The sequence below is a fragment of the Barbus barbus genome, assembly GCF_936440315.1.
Source record: "Barbus barbus genome assembly, chromosome: 40".
Taxonomy (NCBI): Eukaryota; Metazoa; Chordata; class Actinopteri; order Cypriniformes; family Cyprinidae; genus Barbus; species Barbus barbus.
Window position 1 is genome coordinate 18,556,069 of NC_136718.1, and position 27,518 is coordinate 18,583,586.

The following is a 27,518-nucleotide window of genomic DNA, read 5'->3' on the forward strand; positions in this document are numbered from 1 at the left end:
AGAAACTGCAGACATGTAATAAACGTTTTAAGAGATCTTAACATCGAGAGACAGGCCACACCTAAACTAAGATGGCTGGTGGATGTCTGCCATCATCTTACTTTGCAGAAGATGGTACTGCTGGCGGAAATCCAATCACACTTAATTTCACACTCGCTTTATCTGACTCAGGTTCTCAATGCAACACTAGGCCTCAATTTCCATTTCATGAGATAACTCCTCTTCACAGAGACCAATGAAAGAGTCTCTTGAGGCATACTTGTTAGTTTGAAGTTTAGAGCGAGATATTACACCAATCCAGAACAGGGAACTTAGAAAACGCTTCCAGAAACATTGACAACAAGAGAGTCAAAGCAAATAATGAAAGTGTGAGAGTCAGAATATGGAAGGGGAAAAAAAAGAAAAAAAAAAACCTGTTGTATATACATCACTGCTTTATACATGTCACTGAGAAGCTTAATTAGAAAGATTTTATAATTTTATATCACTTTAATGTTTCATGAAGCAGCATTAGAACAAAACATGAAAGTTTTATGGAGAAGAGCTGAGAGTGAGAGACTTTGCTCATTCCAAATCAAAAGACCAGCCCCAGAGAAAAAGTGGGTGGATATTGAAATTTCATTCCTCGAGAAAAAGATATAAACCACCATGCCAAGAAAAATAACATCTATAAGGAGAATTGACAAGCACAAAAGGCAATTAATTTGGTCGACTTAAGAGGATCAAAGAGAACAATGAGATCAAATTAGAGAAAGACAGCATTAAAAAGTTGCTATTGTCAAAAATGTTCCTTGTGGGTAATTCAGAAAACTCTTTGCTGCTTTTAAAGCAGAGCTAATGTCAGAATCTCTAGAGAGTGTGATTACAGCATTTGTAATTTGGCCTAACTCTGCAGCACAGAGCACATACACTTAATATCCCAAAGCTCAGTCGAGAAGTCATTTGTTACGCTGACTGAACCACTTCAGCAATCTCAGTGCTATAAAACTAAAAGGTCAAACCCCCCCATTTCTCACGTTTGATGGTAATTATTCTTATTAATTACTATCTTGTGTGGTGGATAAGGTGTTAAGCAGCATATTTATCTTCAGTTACAGTATATTTTCTTTGTGCCTACCAGTGGAAACATACTATTAATTTTTCAGCTACAATCAAGAGGCAGAGACGAACGGATTAAACCAAGCTTCACTGAATCAATGTCATCATCTTCGAGTCTTTATCTATTCTGAACAAGCTGCATTCGTGAAATCTCTTGATTATCAGGCCGTGAAGTGGAAAATTACAGCAGCACATTCTCACACAAGTAAACAACTTATTAGCTACATCTGTTAGCATTTGAGCACATATAATGAGCATCTGTCGGAGTGAGCACTTTCCGGAATAAGTGGAAAATTACATGATTTGCATAACTCACATTAAACTGCAATAGTAAAGTGTTCACAAAACATCAGTGCACTGAGATTCATGTCATTCAACATCAGGCCAAAAGGTGGTAAAAGCAGAATCAAGAATTCATGAAAATTGTAAGGATGAAAACAAACAGCTTGCATGCAGGAAAAACATACATTCCTGTCCAGAGAATTATCAATGCTTTTGTAAATGTTGAGAAGGGTCATGAAGTATGAAGCCAATTTTAACAGAATAAAAAATGAAAAATGGTAATTGCAACTTTCCATCTCACAATTCTGACTTTTCTGAGTTTATCTCTCACAGTTTGAACTAAGAAAAAAGTCAGAATTGCGAGATACATACTCAAAATTGTGAAATATAAACTGTTCTTTTTTAAATTCACTATTGCAATATCACAATTTGGACTTTTTCCTCTGAATTCTGTTTTTTCCCCCACCATGGAACAAAAAATAAAAAAAGTTAACAGCAACTTTATCTCACTTTCGTTTTTTAATTATGTGGTGGAAACAGGCTTCCATGATAAAACCAACAAACACTTTCCAAAATGGTAAAAAAAAGACTGAATAAATAATATATTTACTGGCTCAACAATAAACACTCATGTTTTCCACAGTGATCAATATTTATTTTTTTTCTGATGAAGAAGCTTTTCCCCAATTGAACAACTTCAGCTTCGAAACGCCCAAACTAAATATTCTTTAAATTAAAACACCTTAATAATCAAGTCAAAAACAGACAAGTAAGAGTCATGTCCATTAGGTCCTTTTAGGTAATTACAGTTAGATTACAGACATGCGGATTAGTTTCTCCACAGCATATCCATTTGCCCACTGGTTCTCGATCCTTCTGTTTTCTCATTAATGATCAAAAACACTGAGTAGCAGTGATGGAAGGGCAGGTTTCATTCACACTGCCCCACTCACATGAGAAACTGATGGGGGAGATGAGAGCTGCCAGCTGTGTACCTTAATCTATTTTCCCTTTTATACATGTACACATCCATAACTAATTTGATTAACCTTAAAAACCTTCCATTTGAACCAATACTAAATGTACATTATGTGCTGCCATCTTATAGTCAAAAATGATGCACTTTAATCTAAATAAAATATCAAATAATAAAACAAAGAGTTCAGCTTATGATGCAATCAATGAATGGAAGCAAACCTAATTAAATTACAGTAAATGATCTCTGTGTGTTTTAGGAGGGTTTGAGCTGAAATTTTGGAAGAATTATTACACAAATTAATTGTATACTGCAAGTTGAGGGGCAGGACAAAATGCAGTCTCTCTCGAACACACACACACACACACATTCTAGGGCCTTTAACAAGGTGAAATGTGAACTGTGGCTAGATGTTGCCTTGTGGGCATCTGTGTGTATTCACTTTATGTTTGTGTTACTGTAGCTCTGAGGGGGAATTGCACTTCTGTTCAGAGGTTTCACACAGTTTTTTTTCAGGAGGATCCAATTCCAACTGGTTCTTACTCTTTGATCTAGAACAGTATAAACATTAGCAGTATTAACAAGCATCACATTCTCATGATGCAATATCAAGAAATGCTGATTAATACAAAACAGGAATGTGTTTCGTGAGAAAAGGTGGATATGCACTGCCATTTACCTCTGTGACAACTCCAGCAGCAATGGTCGAGCCCACATATCTCAGCATGAACCGCCCCAGTTCTTTATAGTCCTTATAGAGCTCCAGAGCCACAGGCCTCTGTGTTTGAATCTCCACCACAGCATTCTGTCCTTTACTCAAACACCTGCACAACATTCATACACCATCAACAACAAGCTAACAATGATTCTTCTGTAAAAGCACAATCATTAAAGAAACAATTCACCTAAAGAAGATATCAGAAAGTGTCAATAGCAAGCACAATCTTGGAATATGGGGAAAAGTTTTATCTTAGGTTTATTTTTATTCATACTAAAATTAATAAATAATATTTTAGTGTCTATTAACTTTGATTTTGTTTTTAGTTTAAGGCATTTTTATAGGATTTTTAAAAACATTTCTATTTAGCTTCAATTCATTTTTATTTCTGCTTTGGTTATTAATTTTAGTTCCTCAACTTAAACTTTTTAGTTAGTTTAAGGAAAGTTTTTAAATTCAATTGTTTTCATCTAATATTTACATTTTATTTTACCTCAGCTTTCTTTATGTTGCCAACATTTATTTTTAATAGTTTTATTTATAATTAACAATAACAACACTGATGTGGAAGCACAAATGAGATTTGAGAGCTAGTGCAAAGGAGAAGAGACTGAGCAAAATAATCTCTTAAATTTATGTTCATCATACAACAATACTTAATGTTCATCATCACAAATCTGTCATATGGGGTTGTTTAGAACATGACTTTTTTTATTAATTTATTTATTTTTTAAATATGACAGTCGCTGTTCACTTTTTATAGTTGACTGGGCTACTAAAGAAAAAGTGATCCATAGAAGTTTGGAACAACACGAGGTTGAATAAAATGATAATAAATAATCATGTGCACAAATATGACTCCATATCATTCATACACTTACTTTGGTTTCTTCTTGAGAACTTCTCCACTGCTCTTGTGTAATACACTGACTAACTTCCTAATAGTGGCCGGTTCGCTTATGGTCTGATAATGTAACAGTACCTGACAATGAAACACAAAAAAACAAGCAAATGTTAACAAATGCACCTGCACATCCTTCATAAATAAATGAAGAGTTAATTTGCAAAAACTCTTTTTAACATTTTTAACAATTCTCTGAAATCATGTTTTTTCATCGTGAATTCCAATTAAACTCAATCAAATTGCAGTTGGGTTATTTTGACTAGGTTAAAAAAACAAAAACAAAAAAAAAACAGCTAACACACAAAAACATAATAAAAAATGTTTTTTGAAAATTAAAAAAAAAAAAAAAAACAGTTATCTGTTTTTTCAAATAAACTTCAAATACAGTAGAAGTCTAAACAGAAAGAAGGCGTTTTCTTACGGGGAAGCCTTGTGTTACGGGAACCTCTATATTAAAGAGGAGAATTCTTGCTCGGAATCTTGTACAGGCTCTGATGGGCTCTTTGGGATCACAGAATATACATCCAATACTAGAAAGAGAAGAGAATGTGACGAGAAATCATCATACATGATTACAGAATCAAGTTTTTCACACTAGTGTTTCTTTGCACACTCACTTTATTTTGATGATGTCCATGCCAGTTACAGTTAGACTGACATGATCACCAGCAGCTGCCCAGTCTAAAGCTTCATTGTGGAGAGTGATCCCTAGACAGAGACAGATGCATAAATTTAAAAAAAACTTATGAAATAAATAAAAATGATTGCCATAATTATGCCAATCAGGGCTAGGCAATACACTACCATTCAAAAGTCTGAGGCTGGTAAAGTCTTTTATACTAACCTAGGCTTCATTTGTTTTATTTAAAAAAAAAAAAAACTGTAAAAACAGTCAAATTTTAAAATTAGTTTTAATTTAGAAATTAGTTTATTACTATTTAAAATGTAATTTATTCCTGTGATGGCAAAGCAGTATTAAATAAGTATTACAATTACTAACCCGAAAAATTTTGAACTATATTTTCATAATATTCATGATGTACATGAAATGATTTTGCTGGCAAAACAAAATTATGCAATCTCATAACTACTGCAATTATATAAATAATACACTTGTTGTATCATTACACTAGTTTTGCTAGCTTTTCTTGTCTCAGTAGGACAGATATAAAAAGTCAGTAACAGAAGAGGTAATGGTTTGAATCATTGTGAATCAGTTCAAACTATCCATTTGAATGAATCAACTGACAACTTATGCACTGATTTGTCAAAAATGTTTATATAGTGTTTTAATCTTTATTGCATATTATTCCATAATTCATATTTATATGTTGTACAGTCTTTCATGACAACACCAGAAGAGGGCACTGTTGCATGTACTCTTAAAAGCAATGCCTGTGTCTCAGTTGATAAAGGTGCTGTGCGTTTACCTTTAACTGTGCAGGTCTCATTTGGAGGCATGGCCAGAACTTTATCTCCTGTCTGAATGAAGCCAGCCTCGATCTTCCCAGTCACACAGAACCCAGATCCCTGATCTGAAAACAGTGAGGCTGTTTAGGTGATCATAAAGTAAAATGTCTCTTAACTGGCTATAATGAAAGAATAAAAATAAGGGTTTGTTTCATTTTTAGGTTTCATTGTTTAAATAACAAGGGAATCCATGCACAGAATCCACCTTGATATTTGTGCATTTAGGTTTTGTACATTTTGCTTTTATGGTGGTTCCCAAGCTGACCTTTGAAGACGTCTGAGACACAAAGCCTGAAGGGCTTCTCCACTGACCTCTGGGGTGGTTTAAACGCATCTGCAGATAGACAGAGAGAAAGAGATGAGGAAAGATGCAGTCGTCTGAAGGTTTTCTGTTTGCCTCATCACATTTTGATGAGTCAGAGTAAAACTGCTGAGGATTCTCATAAGTCAGCCACCAATCAATTCACGGCATCAAGACACAAGAACTTCTGTGAAAGTCACCACAGTAGAGAATTCTACTTTTACACACACATCTCTATACATGAAAACAGAAGCACTCATTCAAACATTTAAATGTGCCACATCAGATTTTTGAGCCAGGTGGATGTTTTTAATGCAACTTTATATATTAAAAAAACCCTGATAATTAATTTGCATAAGTATTGGAGGGGAAAAACTCTAAGGCACAAATAACCCTTTCACATGTCTAAATTTGGTCAATTTAGTCACAGTCACACCTTCTGCAGACCATTTGATCATTATCTACTCACCCTTGCACAAAAGAAAGGATTTTTCCCATCCAAAAACAGAAAAATAATTCTCAAAATGTCAAAGCTCCTCTTTTCCAATTTTGCCTGTTTTTTTAAATAAAATAACATTATACTGCTTTTTTTTGTTGCAATATTCTATTCATGTGCATGACATCTTTGCTTGAATGCAGTTCAAAACGCACACAAAACATTTAAATGGACACACACCTATCTGTTCCAGTAGGCAAGGTCCAGTGTACCAGGCTGTAAGATCTGCAACTTTACTCCTAGAAGTCAGATTCTCTCCTGATAGACCGCTGGTAGGGATGTAAAACACATCAGAATCCTGCAAAGACAAGCACGTTTGTAACACATGGCACAGATCATTTCCATAGTGGAATGTGCTGTCGATGGATCAAATCAACAAGCTGAAAGGAACAATGAAATTTTGCTGTACATTTCCAAACCATTCATCACCCACGTTTTTACTGGCCACTGGATGTATCCAATTACTCTTTGTGCTAGTACATCATAGATGACATACAACATCAGTACAGTATCAATACAGTTAACTGCAAAAACATCTAATGAAGATCTATAAAAAGTAACAAAGATATATTTATATAACCTAAAACACTAGAAAATGCCAAAAATAACATATGCACAATAGTCTCAATTGTTGTGACAGCAGAGCTGCATTTACATTTTAAGAATCTATCTTTAAGAATTTCTCATGTTGGCAAGAATTAACATTCATATTTTAGAAACTAGACATTCTAGAAACAAGTTGAGCAAAGGTGAAACTAGTAAAAAGCTGAGGCCTGCAGTAAGTTTCTCTTCCGTAGCCCATATTTCATTATTACAGTGCAAGAATGTTCTTCTATTCTTGTCATATGTACGTTTTGAACAAAATTGAAAATTGTCATTTTTTTACACATCCTTTTTTTTTGTCACCATTCAAACAAAAATATTTTGTACTGCCTTGTAATAAGACTTTGCAAGCATTTTAACATAAAAAGTCTTTTATAATTCATATGATTTATGCAAGAGAGAAAATGTTCCTCTACACCACAGTCTCATCTTGCTCAATTCAAAAAAATATGACATGTCAAAATGCACAGCAAACAGGTTTGAAGTCAAATGTCATCGGTTCTTATATTTTCTATTAAAATATTTGAAGATGTTCAACAAATGATTTTCAATCTAATTTTCACACACAGCTATATCGTATCAAGTTCATAAAAACAGCACAAAGGACATTTTGCAAAACATATTCAAGCAAAAGCAAATAAGTCATAAGGGTTCATAAATGGAAATAGCAGCATTTGCAATAAATGAGTAGGGACACTCAGGCAGAAAAGACTGACAAGTATCATACATTGTGTTAGATTCAATCAGAAACCTGTGAAACATTTTTAAATGCAGTTTCTGGATGTGTCATCAATCAGATAAAGCCTTACTTTATCCAGAAGCACTAACAGACAAATGCTTGCAGACACACTCACACAAACACACACACAAAAGAAAAATCACGCACATAAATGACAGTAGCACAAAATTTGGGGGAAAATTACTCAGGGACAACAATTAGAGGAGGAAAAATATATAAACATCCATGCGCAAAGAGTACATTACCTTAAAACCAGCCTGCTTCAGAAAGTGACCGAGCTTCGAGACAATTTCCTGGAACCTCTCCCGCTGCCAGTTCACCTGCAAACACACACACACACAATGTGATGAGCAGGAGTGGTGGGAGAGGGATTGAAGCAGAGTTCTCAGACATAAATAAAATTATGATTGACACTGCCGTGGTTACTGTACGCTGTTGTGGTCACCATGGTTACCCACCTGGTCCATCTTGTTGACAGCAACGGCAAGCTGTGTGACTCCAAGGGATCGAACTAGCAGGCCGTGCTCACGGGTCTGCCCCCCTGCCTCGAACCCGGCCTCAAACTCCCCACGACTGGCATCTACAACTAACACAGCCACATCTGCCTGCAAAACACATGCAAACACTACCTCAGATGCTCTGACCAGAATCCACCACTAATGACACCTGCCAAGATGCCAAACACTGAAGTCTCTCACAAAACATTTTACTTTAGTATTGTGATGTGTAATATTTGCCCATTTTTTATTTGCATTTAATGTGTGTTTTCCCAATTTTGTTTCATTTATGCAAGTGATTTTTCTTGGGTGTTTGTGTGAGTGTGTCCGCAAACATGCAAACATATATATATATATATATATATATATACACATATACACACACACACATACATATATATATATACATATACATATACATATACATATATATATATATATATACACACATATATACATACACGTATATATACACATATATGTGTGTATATATGTATATAAATGTGTGTGTGTATATATGTGTGTGTGTGTGTGTGTGTGTGTATAATGTTACAGATTCTCAGATTCTTAAATCAGTATTGCTTCGTCATGTCAATTTCAGCTTCCGAAATCATACAGTACTAGTCTAGACCCAATACACACCCACCCTCAATATACAGACACACACCCACTTGCCCCCAAAAACCCTTTCTCAGCAGACTGACAGGAGGAAATGAGTAAATCCGGCATGTACATGTGACTAATTTCATTCAATGCATTTGTAGGTATCAGCCAAATCCAAACACACACTCATATACAGAGTACTAGTAGTGGTGGCACCCAAATCCACAAAGTTTCATTGAGACTTTGCGGTGCACAAGACATTATGCACAGACGTCAGTTGTCCTCTCGTCAACTTGTGCACACAAAAAGGGTGTAGGCAAATAAAGAACAGGACTTCATTAAAAGATTAGTTCAACCAGAAATAAAAAATTAGGTCATTTACTCACTTCACTGTCACTCTGAATCTCTAAGTCTTTCTTATGTGGAGAAATTCTGAATAAAGTGCCCATGCAATTAGAATGAACGGGGACTGAAGTTTTCAAATTTCAAAAACGCACTATGAAAGCAGCATAAAAGTGGCTCACATGACTTGTGAACTAATTTCCAAGTCCTCTTAAACCATACGATAACTTTGTGTGAGAAACAGAGCATAATTACATCACTATTCAAAGGTAATTTTCCCCTGTAGTGAGCTGTTAACCACTGTGGCCAGACCATTGAGCCAGTAAGTTGAACTTTGAATCAGTCCAATGTGTCAATGATTCATTCAGATTATTTTTTTTACCCATATCAACTGCTTCATTAAAGATCCAACTCAACAAAATGATTCATTCATGAATCAAACAACATTACTGCACTTCTTTCAAGAACACGCCAATCAGTTACAGTAGGGCAGAAGTCAAGGTTTTCAGTGTACCACTTTTTTATTTGGAAATGTCTGTCTAATTCACACACAAAGGTATTATACGGCTTTATATGATTGGGAATATAATGCACAAGTTGGATGGGTCACTTTCACGGTGCCACTTAATCCTTTTTGAAAGCTTTACTTGCTTCCTGCTCATTGCAAATGCCTGGAAAAAATTATTCAGTGTTGTGGGAAAGATTTAAAACAACATGACGTGAGAAAATGTTGCAGTGGACTAGGGAAAGTACCTGTGCAGCCCCTGTAATCATATTCGGAATGAAGTCTTTGTGTCCTGGTGCATCCATGAGAGTTATAACCTTCGAGTCGGTCTCAAACTTTGTCATGCCCACATCCATGGTCACTCCTCTATGAAACAGAACAGATGATAAACAAATAAATCTTGGTCTAGGTCACTTTTACCAAACAGAAATGACAGCTGAAAGTGTTTGTATTAAACGTACCTGTCTCTCTCCTCTCCGGTCTCGTCCAGTACCCACGCATAAGCGAATGAGGCCTTGCCAGCTTTCTTGGCCTCCTGCTCATATTTATGCATGGTTCTCTTATTAACGTTCCCCAGCAGATATAACAGATGACCCATGAGAGTGCTCTTACCAGCATCTACATGACCTACACACAAAAACAAAGTTCAAGTTTCACATTTACAGCATATATAATTTTTTTTTATACAGAGACATTAGGCATCCAAATACTTTAGGGAGTGACTTTATGGTAATTGGATTAACCAACAGAATAAAATTAATTCAAATGCAACACCAAAATATTAAGTGGATGATAATGTGGCAGGATGAATAGTGAGAGAGAATATCATGCCTATGACCACCAGGTTGAGTAACGGTTTTCCTCCTTGTCTCTTCTCTAGTTCAGCACGGATGTTGAGCTGCTGTTTGCTCTTTCCAGCTGGTCGAGTCGGGGTCGGGGTGGCAGAGTCTTCATTCACAGCCGAAGGTTTGGATGGGGTCTCTGTGGTTGGTGCAGCGGTGACCTCTGGACTCGGCCCTCTGCGAACTGATGGGGCAACAACACCGTTTTCTTCCGCACTATAAAGACACAAAATCAAATATCACCTCAGAATTTTTAAACATGACTTGTCTTGTATTATTGAGTTCAATAAAAACCTCATTTAGCTAATTTGCCTTGAACAAAAACAAGGTTATGATAAACATACAATCCGTTATGTCGCACCATGTTACTGTCCTAGGTCTAATTTTTAAAAGCCATAGGGTTTTTTTTTTGGGGGGGGGGGGGGGGGGGGGGGGGTGTTTGTTCACCAAGGCTGCATTTATTTAATTAAAATACAGTAAAATGTGTGAAACATTATTACAATTTTAAAAAATGTTTTATATTTCAATATATTTTAAAATGTAGCCATTACTCCAGTCTTCACTTTTACATGATACTTCAGAAATAATCATTATATGCAGATTTGGAGCTTAAGAAACATTTGTATTATTTTATTAATTTATTATTAATATTTTTTGTGGACATCATGATATGTTTTCAGGACTCTTTGATGAATAGAAAGTTAAAAAATAACAACTTACTCTATTTGACAAATATTTTTGGTTAAACTTTATTTTAAGGTGTCCTTGTTACAATGCAATTATACATTACACAATTATACATATAATTTACATTTACATTTATTCATTTAGCTGACGCTTTTATCCAAAGCGACTTACAATTGCTATATATGTCAGAGGTCGCACGCCTCTGGAGCAACTAGGGGTTAAGTGTCTTGCTCAGGAACACATTGGTGTCTCACAGTGGATTCGAACCCGGGTCTCTCACACCAAAGGCATGTGTCTTATCCAATGCGCCATCACCACCACCATAATTGCTGAGTAATATTAATTAACTACATGCACTTATTATATGGTTAGGGTTTAGCTTGGGTTATTTGCATGTAATTGTGCATAATTAATTGTTATTATAATAGTAGTACATGTACCGCGTCACAAGGACACCTTAGAGTGCTACCATATTTTATAACATTATAAATGTCTTTAGTGTTTTGATTAATTTAATGCATAAAAAGTATTAAATTCTTTCAAACCAAAAAATTAATCTTATTAACTCCATACTTTCTGAATGTTAATGTACTGAACAATCTACATTTCAACTTTTAAACTCAAAATGCCAAAATATTTTTAGTTAAAACTTACAAATTTCTTCTGAAATATAAAGATTATGTGGAAACTTTAGCGCGAGTCCTCTAACAGCCATTTAAACAAACTGTTCTGAACAAACTTAACCTATTAAATAAAAGTACACTGGTTGTTCCACCTGCAGATACCCCAACACCCTTTTTACTAAGCTCGACGGGTGTGGTCTGTGGCTGAAGGAGTGGGAGTGACAGGCTGTGGGTTTGTGTTTGTGTGAGATTAATCTACAGGCACCAGCCATCTCTGTGGTTTTCTGCTATCATAGAATGCAATGCAGGTAGAGAAACTTGGCCTGGTTTGAAGAAGTAATTCTGTACCATCTGCTCTTTTGTGGACAGCAGATGACCAAGAAGGTGGTCTTTTTTTGGTACATTTAAAAAAAAAAAAGCATGTTAACAAAGGATGCAAATCTCAATTCCACTACATCAAGACACAAGGTAAACCAACTAATTAGCAATTTCTCTGACAATTTTATCCATCTACACTTTCTAATACTGTGGCATCATGCTGCAAAATGTTAAAAATAAATAAATTAAAAAAACTAGAAACATAAATTAAAACTAAATTAAATCAAAATTAGACATTTTGCCAAAATAAACTTTAAGAACTAAAATGAGTCAAACTGAAGTAAAAAAATGCATCTTAAATACTTACACAAGACAAAATACAAAAGCACATATTACTAAAACTAAAATTAAATCAGACAATATAAAAATAAAAGCTAAATCTAAATATTACAATAGTATATAAATAATACTAAAATAAAATAACACTAATGAAAAATCTAATTCAAAACCCTGTTAATTGTAACTGTATATTGAGCTAAAAAACTACATCACATACTATGAAATATTTTGTAAGGGGCACTAGTGTTCACTCTAGAGACTGACGAATCACTGAAAACGTGACCCATCTTGACTGATTAGGACACGGCGATACTTATTACAGGGACAGTCCCCGTGGAGTGAGTTGTGGTTAAATGCTTTGTTCAAGAGTGAAAGATCACAGTTTATAGAGCACCCCTTATAAGGTTTGAACTCACTATGTTTGGGTTACAAGGGCAGATCTTTAAATCACTTCCACGTTACCTCGATTGGCTTACCTTTGCACATCAAAGCCCATGGTCTGCTTCTTGCCTGACACGGTCATGCGGGCAACCTTTGGGACAACCACTGCTTCAACACGAGTCTCTGAAGCCTCCCGTGCTTTAGCTAGAATGTAAAAAACAGCATCCATACACTAAATTTGGATTTATTTTAATAATGTATATCACTGATTTTTTAACTTTAATATGTCAAGAAAGGTTAAATTATTAATTCCTGTAAAAAATAAAAATAAAAAAAAGTTATCTTGTCTGAATCAGGAGAGAAATATGCACTGGAGAAAGCAATGGATTATATTTTGGTCAGAAGCTACAGTTTAAAGTTAAAATGCCTTGATGATGGATTTGTTTCATAAACGCATAGCTTTTCACTTCTCAAGATGTTCAATGTGGGACCGGAGTCATGTGGATGTTTTTATCAGCTGTTTGGACTCTTGTTCTGACGGCACCCATTCACTCCAGAGGATCCATTGGTGAGCAAATAATGTAATGTGATATAATTTTCTCCAAATCTGTTTCGATGAAGAAATACATCAAGAATCTCATCTACATATCCAAGGGAGAGTAAATTTAAATTTTTGGGTGAACTATTCCTTTAAAGAAAAATACTTTTTTCAGCACAAAGCAAGCCTTTTGCGCTATACTACTTTCATGAAATGTATGACAGTGTACATTTTATGAAGGCAAGTTTCCTGTTTGATACAGTATAAAGGGTTACTCATTTTCAGATGAGCAGATGTGTGTGTGCAATAGACATGTGCTGAGCCTTCTTTTCTCACTATCTTACTGAAATTCATGAGTCAACTCCTCCACGCTACACCAAAACAGGCTCTCAAAGCCAGAGAGGGGGAAGGGATGAACAAAAACGAGGATGAGAGAGTATATTTTTCTGTCCCTGTAAGGTAAATGGCTACAGCGAGTGCTTGGTGTCTCGTCATAGCAGTAGAGCCGTTTCAGTAGCAACGGCCACAGCCAGTCATCTCACACTGAGCAGTGAACGCTCTGGCCAGGAAAGGGTTAACTCCGGCACGTCACTCGTACTCCCACACTGACTGTGCACTTCCAGCACACAGAGGGTTAATGTGCTAAAATAATTCAACCTCTAACCCCCAAGAACAAAATGAGAACAGAAGATGAGAAGATGAGTAGGTTAGGGGGAGCTTATATTTATTTAAAAAAAAAAAAAAAAATCAAGAGAAAAATGCAACGGGCAAAACAAAAATGCACTTTGAACTTCGAGACAACTTATGAGATGTCCGACTCACCTTGGGGAAAAAAACATTGATCTTGATCATTTTTAAGGTATCATAACGTGGGAATTTACATCTATTTGCATTGTTATAGAAACTAATGTTAATTATATAAAAATAAACACCATAAAAGTCCCCAGATGTGTTTGAGTTGGAATAGCCACACTACAAGGACCCTTTACACATACAGAGCTCAAGACAAGAACAAAACACCTGTTACAGGGACAGGAAGTGCTGGGGAATGTAGATATCAGTTCACCTGCTCTCTCGCGCTACACACTCGGCCACACCCACAAAATATCTCGCATCTGAACACACACGCTCAGCAACACTTTACACACAAACAACACCCACACAACATATCTCTACACACACAGCCGCCAGAATGCTCTGTGCTGCCAAATTCAACTAGATTCTGACAAAGAGCTCACTACAAACATAAAAAAAAAAAAAAAAAAAGATACAACCATAAAATACGGGGGGGAAAACACTGCCTTTTGACATTTCTACTCTGATATAAATAAAAAAATAATAATAGTTTTACAGATCAAGAAAATGAGTGAGAGTGTTAACATGTATCAAACAATTATTACTTTAACAGCATTTATTATTAATACTTTCCATATGCCACATTCACTATTTAAATTCACTCCTGAACTCCATTTTTTTTTTTTACTATTTCCTCTATATACGCAATTTATACATTTACCTTACTGAGTATCTATATTGTCTATTTCAGCACTATAAATATGCTTTGGAAATATTGTAAACACTATCGTGTCAATAAGGCATTGTCGTCTCGGTGTCGGGAAGTTGTTCAAAAGAGCATTACTCAGTTGTGATGACAATAAACATGCACTGTAGAAAAGTACTCTACAGGCAGTACAAAAAACAAAAAACAGACACACCCTTCAGGATATGTAAATGTGCTCTTCCTAGAAAAACGGATCCAGGACTATTCAAACACAAGGGAGACATGATCCTACCTGATTATCTGTCATCTCATTTACTCACTGTCAGTCAGTGACTGTGCACACATCTCTCACTCCATCCTTCTAGATCTGTGAACTACCTGCTAGCCCTCGCACCTCCTGTTTGCTAGACATATGAACCAAATTCAATTGAGCAATGGGGGTAGAATCACAGTTACAGAAATCAAGAAAATTAAACTAAATATCAAATAATAAAAAAAGTAAACAAAAGTAAAAATGAATAAAAATACAAGTTGGAGCCCATCAAAACACGCCGTCTAACTAAAGAAGTCTGGAAAGTCCATTGTGTTGGGCATTTGTTTTCCAGTAGGGTGCGCTAGTGTAACAACTCCTGGAAGGAAACAGGACAATAAACCCATGCAAAAACCCAAGGAGGAACGGTCGTCTTTCCAAAACACTTACAGCCTACATTATCGTTTCTCCAGCTTATCTTTCATCCCCTTCTTTTCCATATCAGTTATTTTTATTGGGTCGACTGTAGCATGGCTGTCCCATAACTATGGGGAATCCCCACACACTCACCTCACTACTGCCATTCAGACATCCTCAATTCACAATGACATCTCACACACTATTACTGATTTTCTCACATACAGCCTTGCCCATGTGGTACACACCTGCTGAAAACAATACATGAACATGACAGACACACTCGGATGCATCACAGACTGGTCTTATTTAATCTCTTTCACAAACAGGGAAGGGCAAAGGTTGACAAAGGCCTAAGTCTGCATGAATGGGACATTCTTCGACACCTCCATCTTTAAAACACTACTTAAAACTAGATTGTAAGAAAACTTTTGCAACAATGCAGCAACATTTTTGTAACCAACTTAGAACAACTGCATAAAAAGCAATAAGATTCAGAACACCCTTAGCAGCGACCTAGTCGTGTCCTTTTTCAGTGTCCGAAGAAAATGTGAGTGGCAATTGCCTCATGAAAAAATGCACTGCCATGATGCTAGAGTAAAGCATTTGAGTGAATTGAGTGAAAGGCATTGTGAGTGAATTTTAGCATTGCTATGTGATAGCACTGCAGGAAAAAAATAAAAATAAAAATTCTCTTTTATTTACAGTTAAAAAAAAAAAAAAAAAACTGGCAGCTGTGGTTGCCAGATTTTTACCGTAATAAAATATATAGTAGCAACATTTTAGGTTTTACAGATTTAACTGAAATTTATATTTAAATATCGTAATTTCATTAACTGATAAAATGTTAAAGTCACATGATGAACCAAAGTCCATCACAAGCAGCTTTTAAACATTAACACAAAGGTGCACACAGTGTCATTCACACAAACACTAAACACCATCATGGTAACACACACGAAACTGAAATAATGAAATAAACATTAATTTTACAACATTAGATGTAACAACATACAGAAGAAAGTTATTTCAGTGAAAAAAAACATCAAATGTGAAATGTAATGCAGGGAATTCTGGGAATGTCAATTTACGGTTATTCCCTGTATACATTCTTTTTTACTTCCAAAAATAGTATACTACTATAAAATTACATTATAAAATTAATGTCCAATACAGTTTTTCGCTGTATATAGTAGGGGAATTTACCGTTAATCAATTAATAGGTTTTTACGGTAGCATTTTTACAGTCCTTTACAGTTAAATTCATGGTAATTTTTATAGGGTGTTCTGAACAGTAATTAGGTGGTTTCTAATATTTTTCAGTAATTCAGTGTTGTTATTTTAAACAAACTATTCAAATTTATTTTTCATCTATTAAAAAAATTTAAAAAAATACAAAAACAAACTTGAAAAAATAAACTATTTTTAAAAACTAAAATAAAAAAACGATTTAAAATTTAAGTAAAAAATAAAAATAAAAACAGAAATGTTGACTCGGCATCTAAATTGATAGGCATAAGTTGAAATACTAAAACTAACGATTAGCAAAAATTACCAAAAACAAACAAACAAAAAAAAAAAAAGCAGTAAAAGATAAAACTATGCATCAATGCATAGCAACTATGTTCGCAAGGTCTGTTGTTACCAAGAGAGTTCAACTGATCTGCAAGCCGTAGTTGGTCAATGATGCTTTTGGGAAACACACCCCTGAATGGGTATTCTATGTAACCAAAAAGGCATTGTTAAGTGGTTACGAAGGTTTCATAATCTCAGCTCTGTATCAAATCAGTTTTAGTTTTGCCAATTAGTTTGTTACTTCATAGAAAAACCAACCATTACTCTACGATATTCAGACCCTTCGATGTGAATTCGGTTCCTACTACTTACATCTATGGGAATGTATTAACTCATTTTACCATCGGTCAGATAAATAAATAAGTCTTAGTAGCACAAACAGTTCAGGATGAGTTGATGCCAAACTTTAATTTCTAGCATTTAAGGTTTGTTCAAATCTGCAACTCCAACAATGATGCTTAACTTGGCAAACACCACTAATAAACCTAACCATCAATTCTTATTTTTAGCTAAATTAAATAGGTATACAGATTACTGTATTTGAAGCCTCTGCAGGTCTTCACAGTCTAATTTGGGTAAAATCATCTCTAGTTCTACTGACAGGATTCAGGGGAGAGCAAAGTATGAGAAAACAAGCAACAGTCTGACAGAGAAAGAGAAAACTAACTACAAATGATCTTTATTGATGCTCTCAAATAGGGTCAATAACCTCTTTCGTTCTAGCTCTCTGACCAATCTATGTAGTGCCGCACGTCTCGCAGCACAGGCAAAATGACATATAACCATTTCTGCAAAAGCCACAAAGTGCAAAAAAGGGAGAAAACGTCAAAGAGCAGTAACACGGCCAGCTGTAAACCAGTCACTCTTTCCTGTGTGGGTGGCAAATGAAGGCAGAGAAAACAGAGGGGGGGAAAGGGATAGATAACTTGAGGTGGTCAGATGACAGAGATAGAATTTGCAAAACAGTTAAAGACAGCAAGTGTGAAAGGTGAAATGCACCATGCTTTTCAAACACAGGCCTTCACCCACGTTTGGCTCAGCAGAGAGTTAACAAGAACACGTGAGAAAGAAAGATTAAAAGTCTGTGTAGTCAAAGCATCTTAACAGTAAAACTATTTTTACATTTTCTGACGAAAAGAGTGGATGCTTGCCCATACAAAACTCGAACACCGTTGTCATGCTAGAGATTCCAGATTGCTAAGAACATTCAAAGAGGTAAGTTGCTGCTTACTGTTCCAAGTCAAAAGAGCCCATCAACAAGATATCCTGGTCTCTAGATATGGCACAGGTCCCTCCTTTCATTTAAGTCTAGGGGATTTTCACCAGTTTAATTATCCAAAATCATAACGGTAATTTCTTAAATGTAAAACCACACCTTTCCTTAAACTGCAAGATCTCATTCATGTGTGACCCAAACTATGCAGGAAAGGTTACACATCAAAGTTTATTGGTTCACACAAAAGAAAAAAATTGTTTACTCACCCTCATGTTGTTCCAAACTTGTATGACAAAATTTTGTTCATAAAATGAAAGACAGTGTTTGGACACCATTGACTATCATTGTATGGACAAAAACAGTTCTTCAAAAGGACTTATTTTGTGTTCTACAGAGGAATGGAATTAAATGGCAGAATTTTTAGAATCTTTTCAGATCGAGTTAAAATCTCTAAGTACGAACTAGAATAATAATGATCCTTGCTACATAAAGCACCACTAGTAATTTTGTGTGCATTTAAATGAAGAAACTCAACGAACATTTAAACTCAAGAACTGTCAGTGATTAAATGTTCAAAATGTTTGTGTCTCTTAATGGATTCTTCGTTTATTTAGGCTTAACTAAGACTAATTCACTAACAATTCCAATGAACACCCTTCTTTTCAAGTGATTATCAGGATTAAACTGGTTTTGAAGACCAGGTCAGTGTGCAATGAGGAAATAAAGTCAATCTGAATGTGCACGGGGTGTGTGTGTTGTGTGTGTGTGTGTGTGTGTGTGTGTGTTTTCAGACCATCTTCAGATCTGTGCATGTGTGTATCATCTCCCATGGTGGATAGTCTACCACAATGAAAGCAAAGCCTTTGTAAAAATCTCTTCCAATATGCTCTGGGCGTGTTAACACCTTTATGTGGCCACAAAGACTCTCTGTTTTATATGTACATATGAGCACACACACGCAGTCAAAGCAGACACGTAAGTGATAAACACCACAAGTTAACACACCCTTTAAGGTGAGCAAAAAAACAAGCTCAGCCTAAACACACGTCAAGATCCCCTCCACCCCCACATATTCACACACACCTCAACATCAATCTCAGAAATGAAACTGGAAAATCTTTATTTCAGAATATATACAAAACGTCAGGCCCATGGCCACAGCAGTCACATATGTACATCAGTGCTTTAAAACAAATTAAAAAGGCAGCAAACAATCAAAACTGAATTGAAGAAATATGAAAATGTGTATCGAACTTGTATTATAATAACTAAAATGCACTTTTACAGTACTGAGTGTCAAACACGTAATAGAAAAAAATCCAGGTGTCCCCAAACCCAAATGTCTTCCCTCTTTCTGTGTTTGTGGTAAACCAGCACTGCACCTCATTTCAAAAGGCAGCAAAACAGATGTAGAGAGAATCTGTTGTTTTTTTCCTTTATTTTTGCACTGTATCTGCTCCTGTATTTTCTTTTTTTGCGACTATAGAATTGAAGCATAATTTGTCAAAATGTCATAAAACTACATAAGTACAAAAATATATATTTAGGTTAATGAACTATTTTAAAAATACTGAAAATACAATTGAAAAATTTAAAATATGCAAGACTTTAAAAGTAATACTCAATTAATATATGAGATTATGATGTTTCAGACAAAAAAAAGAGTCCTTTTTAACTTTCCAGTGTAATGGTTAGCTGTAAATAAATATACAAAATTCAAAAATTCAAAAGTATAAAGTATTATTTGGGCAATAAAAAATACCAGTCTTAATGCTTTAAATAATTGCAGGGCTCAAATGTACAAACCATCTGAGTGCTGACTTATGACTGACATGTGAAAGTCCATATTTTCCTAAAATTATGAACGCTAATCTATTCAGTCCATTCTATATACACTACTATTCACCATTCAGTCTGACAACTTCTCGTTATAGCCTTGCTCCTTTAAATTATGGCCAAAAATGTGGCTGTGGCGTGTAAAACATAAAATGAACCTGAGCTGCAAAATACCCAGAGAGTTATAACAGATTTAAGTTTGGGAGATGTTAAAAATGTACAGAAATGGTGTTTCTCAAGTCAGTTTCGAGTAAAAGCTTTTCTCTGATTCGCTTTGACTATGTCATCCGGAGAGGGTGTGTCAAAAGAAAACGGGGTGATGTGATGGAGAGGTGGACACTGCACTCGTTCTTTCACCCTCTCCATCTGTCTGCTGTATAAGAAAGCATTATGAGTCACTTTATTGCACCGGCTCTTCTCATTTCTCACACGCACACACATTGCTAATGCAAAAATCGATGGTTTAGCAAACACACGTTTTTTCTGACTGGCAGAGATGCGAGTAAAACTCAATAGGGTTGGCGAACGACCGTCCGGAGACATTTGAGACATGAGTGCGCTAAGATCGACGCTCTGATTTAAGCTAAGTGGGCGGGGCTTATGTACAGCTGCTGCAGATTTGTTTGATGATTGATGCTTAGACCCATTTTCACTCTTAAGCGATGCAGTGCATGTTGGGAATTGCAGACCAAGTGACGCTTGGTGTTGGGACATGAGATTGGACAGGGAAAAGCCAGGAGGAGCATTTGCAGCAGATGTTCGGATAGGCTTTTGATTGTTTTTTTTGTTATGAAGGCAGGTTGTATACGAATTGTGTGTGTTTTGGAGTCCTGGCAAACTGTCATAGAGTTTGGGACTGTTGTCCTGATGCTCCTGGATCAGCTCAGCCAATGAAAGGCTTCCAGAACTCTTTGCTTGCCCAGGTACTCCCAACGGTCCACTGCTTTGCAGGACAGTGCTCAAACTTCCTAACGAGACAGGAAGAGGGGGAGATGGCTTGGAATCATGTAGCGCTAGACTACTGAGAGGGCTGGTTAAAAGAGATGAGGATGTCGCACCCAGACCAGCTGGTACAGATGTGCACAAAGAGAGACCAGAAGAGAGTATCGCACTAGAACCAACAGACAAACCGGACATAGCTGGGACACTAGGACCCTGAGAGAACACTGCAGAAAGTGGGGCAGCAGGACCAAGAAAAGAACCAAAAGGACTGGTAGTGAGGGAAACAGTGTTATCCAATGAGAGACCAGTGGAGGGATTTAGAGGAGGAACATTTGTACACTTCTGTTCATGCTCAGCTATTAGTTGTGCCAGTGAACTTTGCCCTAAAGTGGACTGCCCACAATCACTACCTAAATTCTGAGACGAAACCACTTTTAAATGGTCTTTTCCCGAACTTCCCAGACCAGGGGGAGGATTTAGAGCAGCAGGTATGGACTTGTTTGGGTCAGCCATGGCTAACAGATCACTGAGGTTGAAAGATTGTTTGCTGCCTCGTTTGCATGAACGTGCACTTGATACAGTCTTAGTACTATTGTGTGAGGGAGGAAATAAGGCTCCTTACCTTACGAGGGCCAATCATAGTCAAAGAGTGCAACCAAGAGGATGAGGAAGGTGATCGAATTTCATTGGTTAGCCGAGACCACAGAGAAAGCAAGAAAAAGGCAATACGTTATACACTGTAAAATTAAGGACATCAGCGATTAAAAAAAAATTAAAAATGTTATCAATTGAAGCATAAAGAAAAATTTGTACCTTTCATTTTTATTACTGCTGTCAAACGATTAATCGCATCCAAAATAAAAGTTTTTGTTTACATAATATATGTACGTGTACTGTGTATATTTATTATGTACATAAACACACACACACACACGCATGTACATATTTAAGAAAAATGTTATATCTGTATATTAAATATATTTATATATAATATAAATTATAAATATATACATGTAAATATTTTCAAAATATATACTGTGTGTGTGTTTACATATATATCTTAAATATACACAGTACACACACTTATACTACATAAACAAAAACTTATTTTGGATGCGATTAATCGTTTGACAGCACTAATTTTTATATTTTATAATTATAAGTTAAAGAAAGGTGTTCTACTTGATCATTATAGTTAATTTATATACACAATTAATTATTAGTCTTATTAGTCATAGTATTTTTTTTAATTAGTACTTTTTAAAATTATTTTAATGCATTATTTATTTATAGCCTCCAACACTGAAAAAAATTAGGTTCTCCCCAGTTTCGGAAAAACCCTGGAATTTAGCATTTTCCCCTGAGACCTCATGCCAACTTTGTGTGTGGGTTTTTTTTTTCTATCTGTGGTCTTGTTGGAGTAGTTTTCATTTTCATTTTAGATTAAAATACATAATAGGGCACATTTATAAGTGGAAGTAACACAGTTGTATTCTAGGTAGCTAATGGCTATAAGGGTGTGTAGGTTTTTTTTTGTTGATTTTATTGGTTTTGGGTGGAAGGGCGTTTGTGTGTACCTTTCTGTGGTGCAGCTGTGGTGATCGGCTCAGGCTGTGGGTTGGTTCTGGCTGTAGGGGCGTGTGTATTGGTGTTCTCCTCACTTAGAATAAATTCAAGGGCTCTGTGAGAGTCACAGTCATATTTCAGAGCTGCCTGAGTCAGTGTGGAGTCTGGAATTGAATCACCCAGCACAGCTCTCATCTGATCCAAACAGGAAAACAACCGACCTGTCCAAACAAACAAACAGGAAAATAAGGACAACAGATACAACTTATTCCCAATGCAATGTTAACATTCCTCAAAACTGAATCTGGATGGACAAGCACAAAATATTATATGAATGATTAAATCAGTACAAAAACAATTGTATACAAAGACTGGTTGGTAAGATAAGATGCTTTTCTTTAAAACTTTATATTCATCGAAAACCCCCCAAAAATGTGTCAAGGTTTCCACAAAACATTAAGTGGCACAACCGTTTTCAACATTGATAATAACAAATGTTTCTTGCGCAGCAAATCAGCATAACAATGATTTTTGAGGATCATGTGACATTGAAGACTGGAGTAATGTCTACTGAAAATTAAGTTTTGCTATCACAGGAATAATTATATTTTAAACATTAAATTGCAATACTATTTTACTGTACTTTTTTAACAAGTAAATGCAGCCTTGGTCAGCAAAAAATACTTTTCAAAAATATTTAAAAACTTTTATTTTAAAAATCTACTAGTTTTTGGGTTGTCTGTACAAACTAGTTGTTTAACCTGTCTTAAGGAAGCTGGTTAGGCTGATTTAGTCCACCAGACCCTGATCAAACGCATTTATTAGAGATACAACAGCGCAACACTTCAATAGGGCAACTGACAGAAACTAACAAAATATATGTTGTTAAGTTAAATAACTATTTAGTCTTTATTTCCACGACAACAACAAAAATCCATAGTTCTCACAAAAAAGAGAGTAACAAACTTCTCTGGGTGTGTGTCCACGGTGTGTGTGCATTCACGTTCACTTGGGTTGGGTTCACTTTATGGGTTAAAGGGTTAGTTCACCCAAAAATTACCTACATTTCACTGCTGGTTATACCAAGGTTATTTTCGTAAACGAAAACTAAAACGAAAACGATTGATGAAAAAATTTCGTAAACTGAAATAAAATAAAAATGACAAAATATTTGAAAAACTAAAAGAAACGAAACTAAAAACAGTTAATGAAAAACTAACTGAAATAAAATAATAAATAACAAAAATAAATCATCGTTTTCGTAATTATTACGTTCTCACCCCTTGGCGGAAAAATATAGCCTATGATGTGACTGTTTAGGGAAAGACCTGTAAATGGTGTATCACGCGCATGGGGTTATCTGACGGAGAGACGCAAAGTGGTTTAAAGCTCTCCATGGGTCATGTTTGGTAAGCGTGCACCAGCAGTACTTTACAGAACAAACGATCCGTTATCCGACAGTAGCACTAATTTATTTCTGTACCAGACCAGAAACGTTTGATACAAAGACAGCGAGCCGAACCGCACCCGCATTAATCTGGCCTACAACATCAGGTGGGCAAAATTATTTATTTTCTCATGTAACACAAGCAATCAAACCAACATTAGGCATTCTAAGTTGGTGCTTTGAAGAAAAACAGATACGCAGCGCAACATGATAGTTAACAGAAAAAAACATGAGAACACGCATCCTTTTCTGTAAACAATACAAAACTATGGCCTAGCATCTTGTGATCACTCTGCCAGGCTTTCGAACAAATATGCATAGGCTAAGTCACATCATGCACACGCTAATAATTCTTCATAAATAAAGAAAAGAACATATTCAAATATGAGCCTTTACTGATCAATATGATTGCCGTTATTATTGAATTTCATTAGACCCAGTTATGATTTTTACGCGGCTGTTCACAGAAAAGTGAGCAAGACACGATAGTTACAATATCATGATTATGGTTAAATAAGAAAAAAGACATCTAATATAACCAAATTAAGCTACATTTATTTTCATGTGAAATAATTCAACACACCATTCGATATGACATTAAGGGCAACTTGGGTAGATTTATTTAGTAAAAAGGCCTGACTGCTTCCTTTGGTGTATATTTGTATACTTTTACCATCTAATCAATCTCAACATGCATTAATTTTGTGTCGCTAAATATTTGCCTTACTAATTATGCCTAAGTCTTTCTTTGGCCTTCGCTCTGGAAGTGATCTGTTGATTCTGCTAAACTTTAATTAAAACTGAAACTAAACTTTATAAAAATGTGTTCACAAAATAAAAACTAAACTACAACTAACAAAAATATGAAACTAATAAAAACTAAACCGAATTTTATAGCAAATTCGAAAACAATATTAAAATAAAACTAATTTAAAAATTCAAAACTATAATAACCTTGGGTTATACTCTGTATAATTGTGTATGTGACAAATAAAAAATCTTGAATCTTGAATTAAAATTCTGTCATTAATTACTCACCTTCATGTCGTTCCAAACCCGGAAGACCTTTGTTCATTTTCGGAACACAAATTAAGATATTTTTGATGAAATCTTAGAGCTTTCTGGCCCTCCATAAAGAGCAACGCAACTGCAATGTTCCCAGGTCCAGAAAAGTAGCAAGGACATCAGTAAAATAGTCCATGTGATCAGTGGTTCAGTCATGAAATACAAAGTATTTTGAAGTATTTTTAAAATACAATAATACTTTTTGTGCACAAAGAATACAATAATGACATAATTTAACAATTCTTGTCCCCAAGTTACTTGTGCAGTCAAACGATTAATCGTGATTAATCGCATCCAAAATAAAAGTTTTTGTTTACATAATATATGAGTGTGTACTGTGTATATTTATTATGTAAATATAAATACACACACATGCATGTAATTAAGAAAAATATGATGTTTATATAATATATTTATATAGAATATAAATATAATAATATAAATATATAAATGCATATACATGTAAATATTTTATGCAAATATATATTATGCAAAGAAAAACTTTTATTTTGAATGCGATTATTCGCGAATAATCGTTTGACAGCACTACAAGTTACCATCTTCTGCCATTTTGGAAAGTACCCCAGAACATAATTGCGCGCATGCTGAACTTAAACAACGCTGAATATGTTCTGGGGTACTAAATTAATATCTTAATTTGTGTTCCAAAGATGAACGAAGGTCTTCCGGGTTTGGAACGACATGAGGGTGAGTAACTAATGACAGAATTTTCATTTTTGGGTGAACTAACCCTTTAAATGCAGAGCACAAATTGATAGTATGGGTTACTACATTTCACGTCACAGTCACATCACATTTTGTTTTAAACTACATATACTAACAGGAACATTATACACAACAGAAAATATGCATGCAATTGTCTTGATGGCCATAAAATGTATATAAACTTAATTCTGAAAGTCTATAGAAGCAACAGGCCTAACTTTTAGACTATCTGCACTCTGAAATCCTCTTTGAGAAGTTGCATGTCTACATTCAACCCCTTTAAAAGCTTACTATTGAAAATATTAAAGCTAAAAGACTTACTAGCCAGCTAGTCGACTAAGTGGACATCTTAACCCATAAAGTCAGTGTGTACCTTGTTGTAGTGGGTCTAGTGTGCCTGCAATGGTGGGAGAGGTTGACATCTCCTCTTCTTCCTCCTCATATTCTGCCTCTTCCAGGGTCTCTACATGTCGAGCCTGCCTTGAGTCTTGACGCGAGTAGATAAACTGTGCGGCTATGAAAACCATGAATCCACAAACATCTCCATAAGAGACAAACCTTAACAACATTATTATACAGTTATTTATTCAAAGTGCAAATGAAAAATAAATAAAAAATTACATTATGGCATTATAAATGGCATTGCAATGGGTCATACCATGCACTAGGAAATGGGTTCAAACCAAATCTTTTTATCAACTTAATCAAGCAAATATGGCCAAAATTATATGCAGATTATACTTAATCTTCAAACTAAAAATATAACTTTTAAATATAAAACGTAAAAATATAAACGTTTTGCAATTGGGCTTTATGACTGATCTAAATGACTGGCACCCTCATAATAGGGAATTTATACATTAATTTATTACTAAACACAAACCAGTGGCAGGAGAGATGCAGTAGTCATCTTCCACTGACTGCCCGTACATGTCATCATCCTCAAAGTCTATGAACAAGGAAGAAATGGAGACAATTCTGTTATAGTCCCAGTTAGTTAAAGCAACCCCGCTGCATCAACAAACAGAAAAGCATTGATGGGGCCTAAAAAAAAGCGTTGCTTAGTCAGCCACTCCACCTGAAGCATTGCAAGAAAAGTTATGAACAAAACGGAGTCAAAAGGCACAAATACAGGGTTGAAATAGAGTCAATTTATGAAACCTTAAAAGAAAAAAGAAACCAGATGTTATTTTGTCTTATATAAACTACAAAGAACTACAAAAAAATACAAAAGCCAGGTGTCATGTAATGTTAGCTGTGTTTACCATTATCTGAGTTTAAAAGCACAGAACTCGTTATCAGGTGAACAGTACAGCTGATACCATCTGAAACAGTGACACGACAGCAGTCGGTCATAATCTGCAGCACGGAACACTGCATGAATAAACCAGCTAACTAGCAACCATACAGGCCTCTTTACACAAAAGCGGTTAAATAACATATTCCTCAAATATACCTTCGTCGTAGTTATAACCTCGGACATTCCTGTGACGGGACATTATTTGTTCGACGGCTTCCTTTCACGTAAACAAAGTACGCGAGGCAAGAAATCAATTGTCAGTGTAAAGTTTAGACATGCGTCTCACTCCACTGCCGCCATGTTGACGCCATCACATACAGAAGAGGCGCGCATGCGCAGTAAGAATATACGCAGACTAAAAGTAGCCTACATTGAAATTTAGATTCTGAAAGCCTCTGCAATTATACGAAGGAGA

At 35.5% G+C, this 27,518-nt stretch overlaps 1 protein-coding gene across 3 annotated transcripts; it reads right to left on the minus strand.

Annotated features, from left to right (window-relative positions):
- Nucleotides 1-481: 481 nt before the first annotated feature.
- Nucleotides 482-27,432, minus strand: LOC306860009 (HBS1-like protein). 3 transcript variants are annotated; one of them, XM_079401523.1, is made up of 19 exons: nt 27,260-27,425; nt 26,687-26,752; nt 26,177-26,317; nt 22,577-22,786; nt 21,410-21,616; nt 12,820-12,928; nt 10,366-10,592; nt 9,996-10,161; nt 9,783-9,900; nt 8,046-8,192; nt 7,833-7,907; nt 6,426-6,543; nt 5,714-5,782; nt 5,409-5,513; nt 4,596-4,686; nt 4,400-4,508; nt 3,956-4,056; nt 3,036-3,180; nt 482-2,907 (listed from the first exon to the last, which is right to left on the minus strand). In XM_079401523.1, exons 1-19 carry the CDS (start codon nt 27,300-27,302, stop codon nt 2,896-2,898), a joined length of 2,259 nt encoding a protein of 752 aa, XP_079257649.1. In that variant the 5' UTR covers nt 27,303-27,425; the 3' UTR covers nt 482-2,895. The 3 variants fall into 3 exon arrangements, with proteins under 3 accessions (XP_079257649.1, XP_079257651.1, XP_079257650.1); XM_079401525.1 differs by lacking the exon at nt 21,410-21,616 and adding an exon at nt 25,051-25,159; XM_079401524.1 differs by lacking the exon at nt 21,410-21,616 and having other exon boundaries at nt 27,260-27,432.
- Nucleotides 27,433-27,518: the final 86 nt, after the last annotated feature.

Bases quoted from the DNA above. Each gene is read 5' to 3' on its own strand.
- LOC306860009 (XM_079401523.1), bottom strand. From the start codon at position 27,302: ATGTCCCGTCACAGGAATGTCCGAGGTTATAACTACGACGAAG. The intron at 10,593-12,819 runs GTAAGCCAATCG...GTGTCTTTATAG, and splicing joins ATGGGCTTTGATGTGCAAAG to TGCGGAAGAAAACGGTGTTG. The intron at 4,509-4,595 runs GTGAGTGTGCAA...TTCTCTTTCTAG, and splicing joins ATGGACATCATCAAAATAAA to TATTGGATGTATATTCTGTG.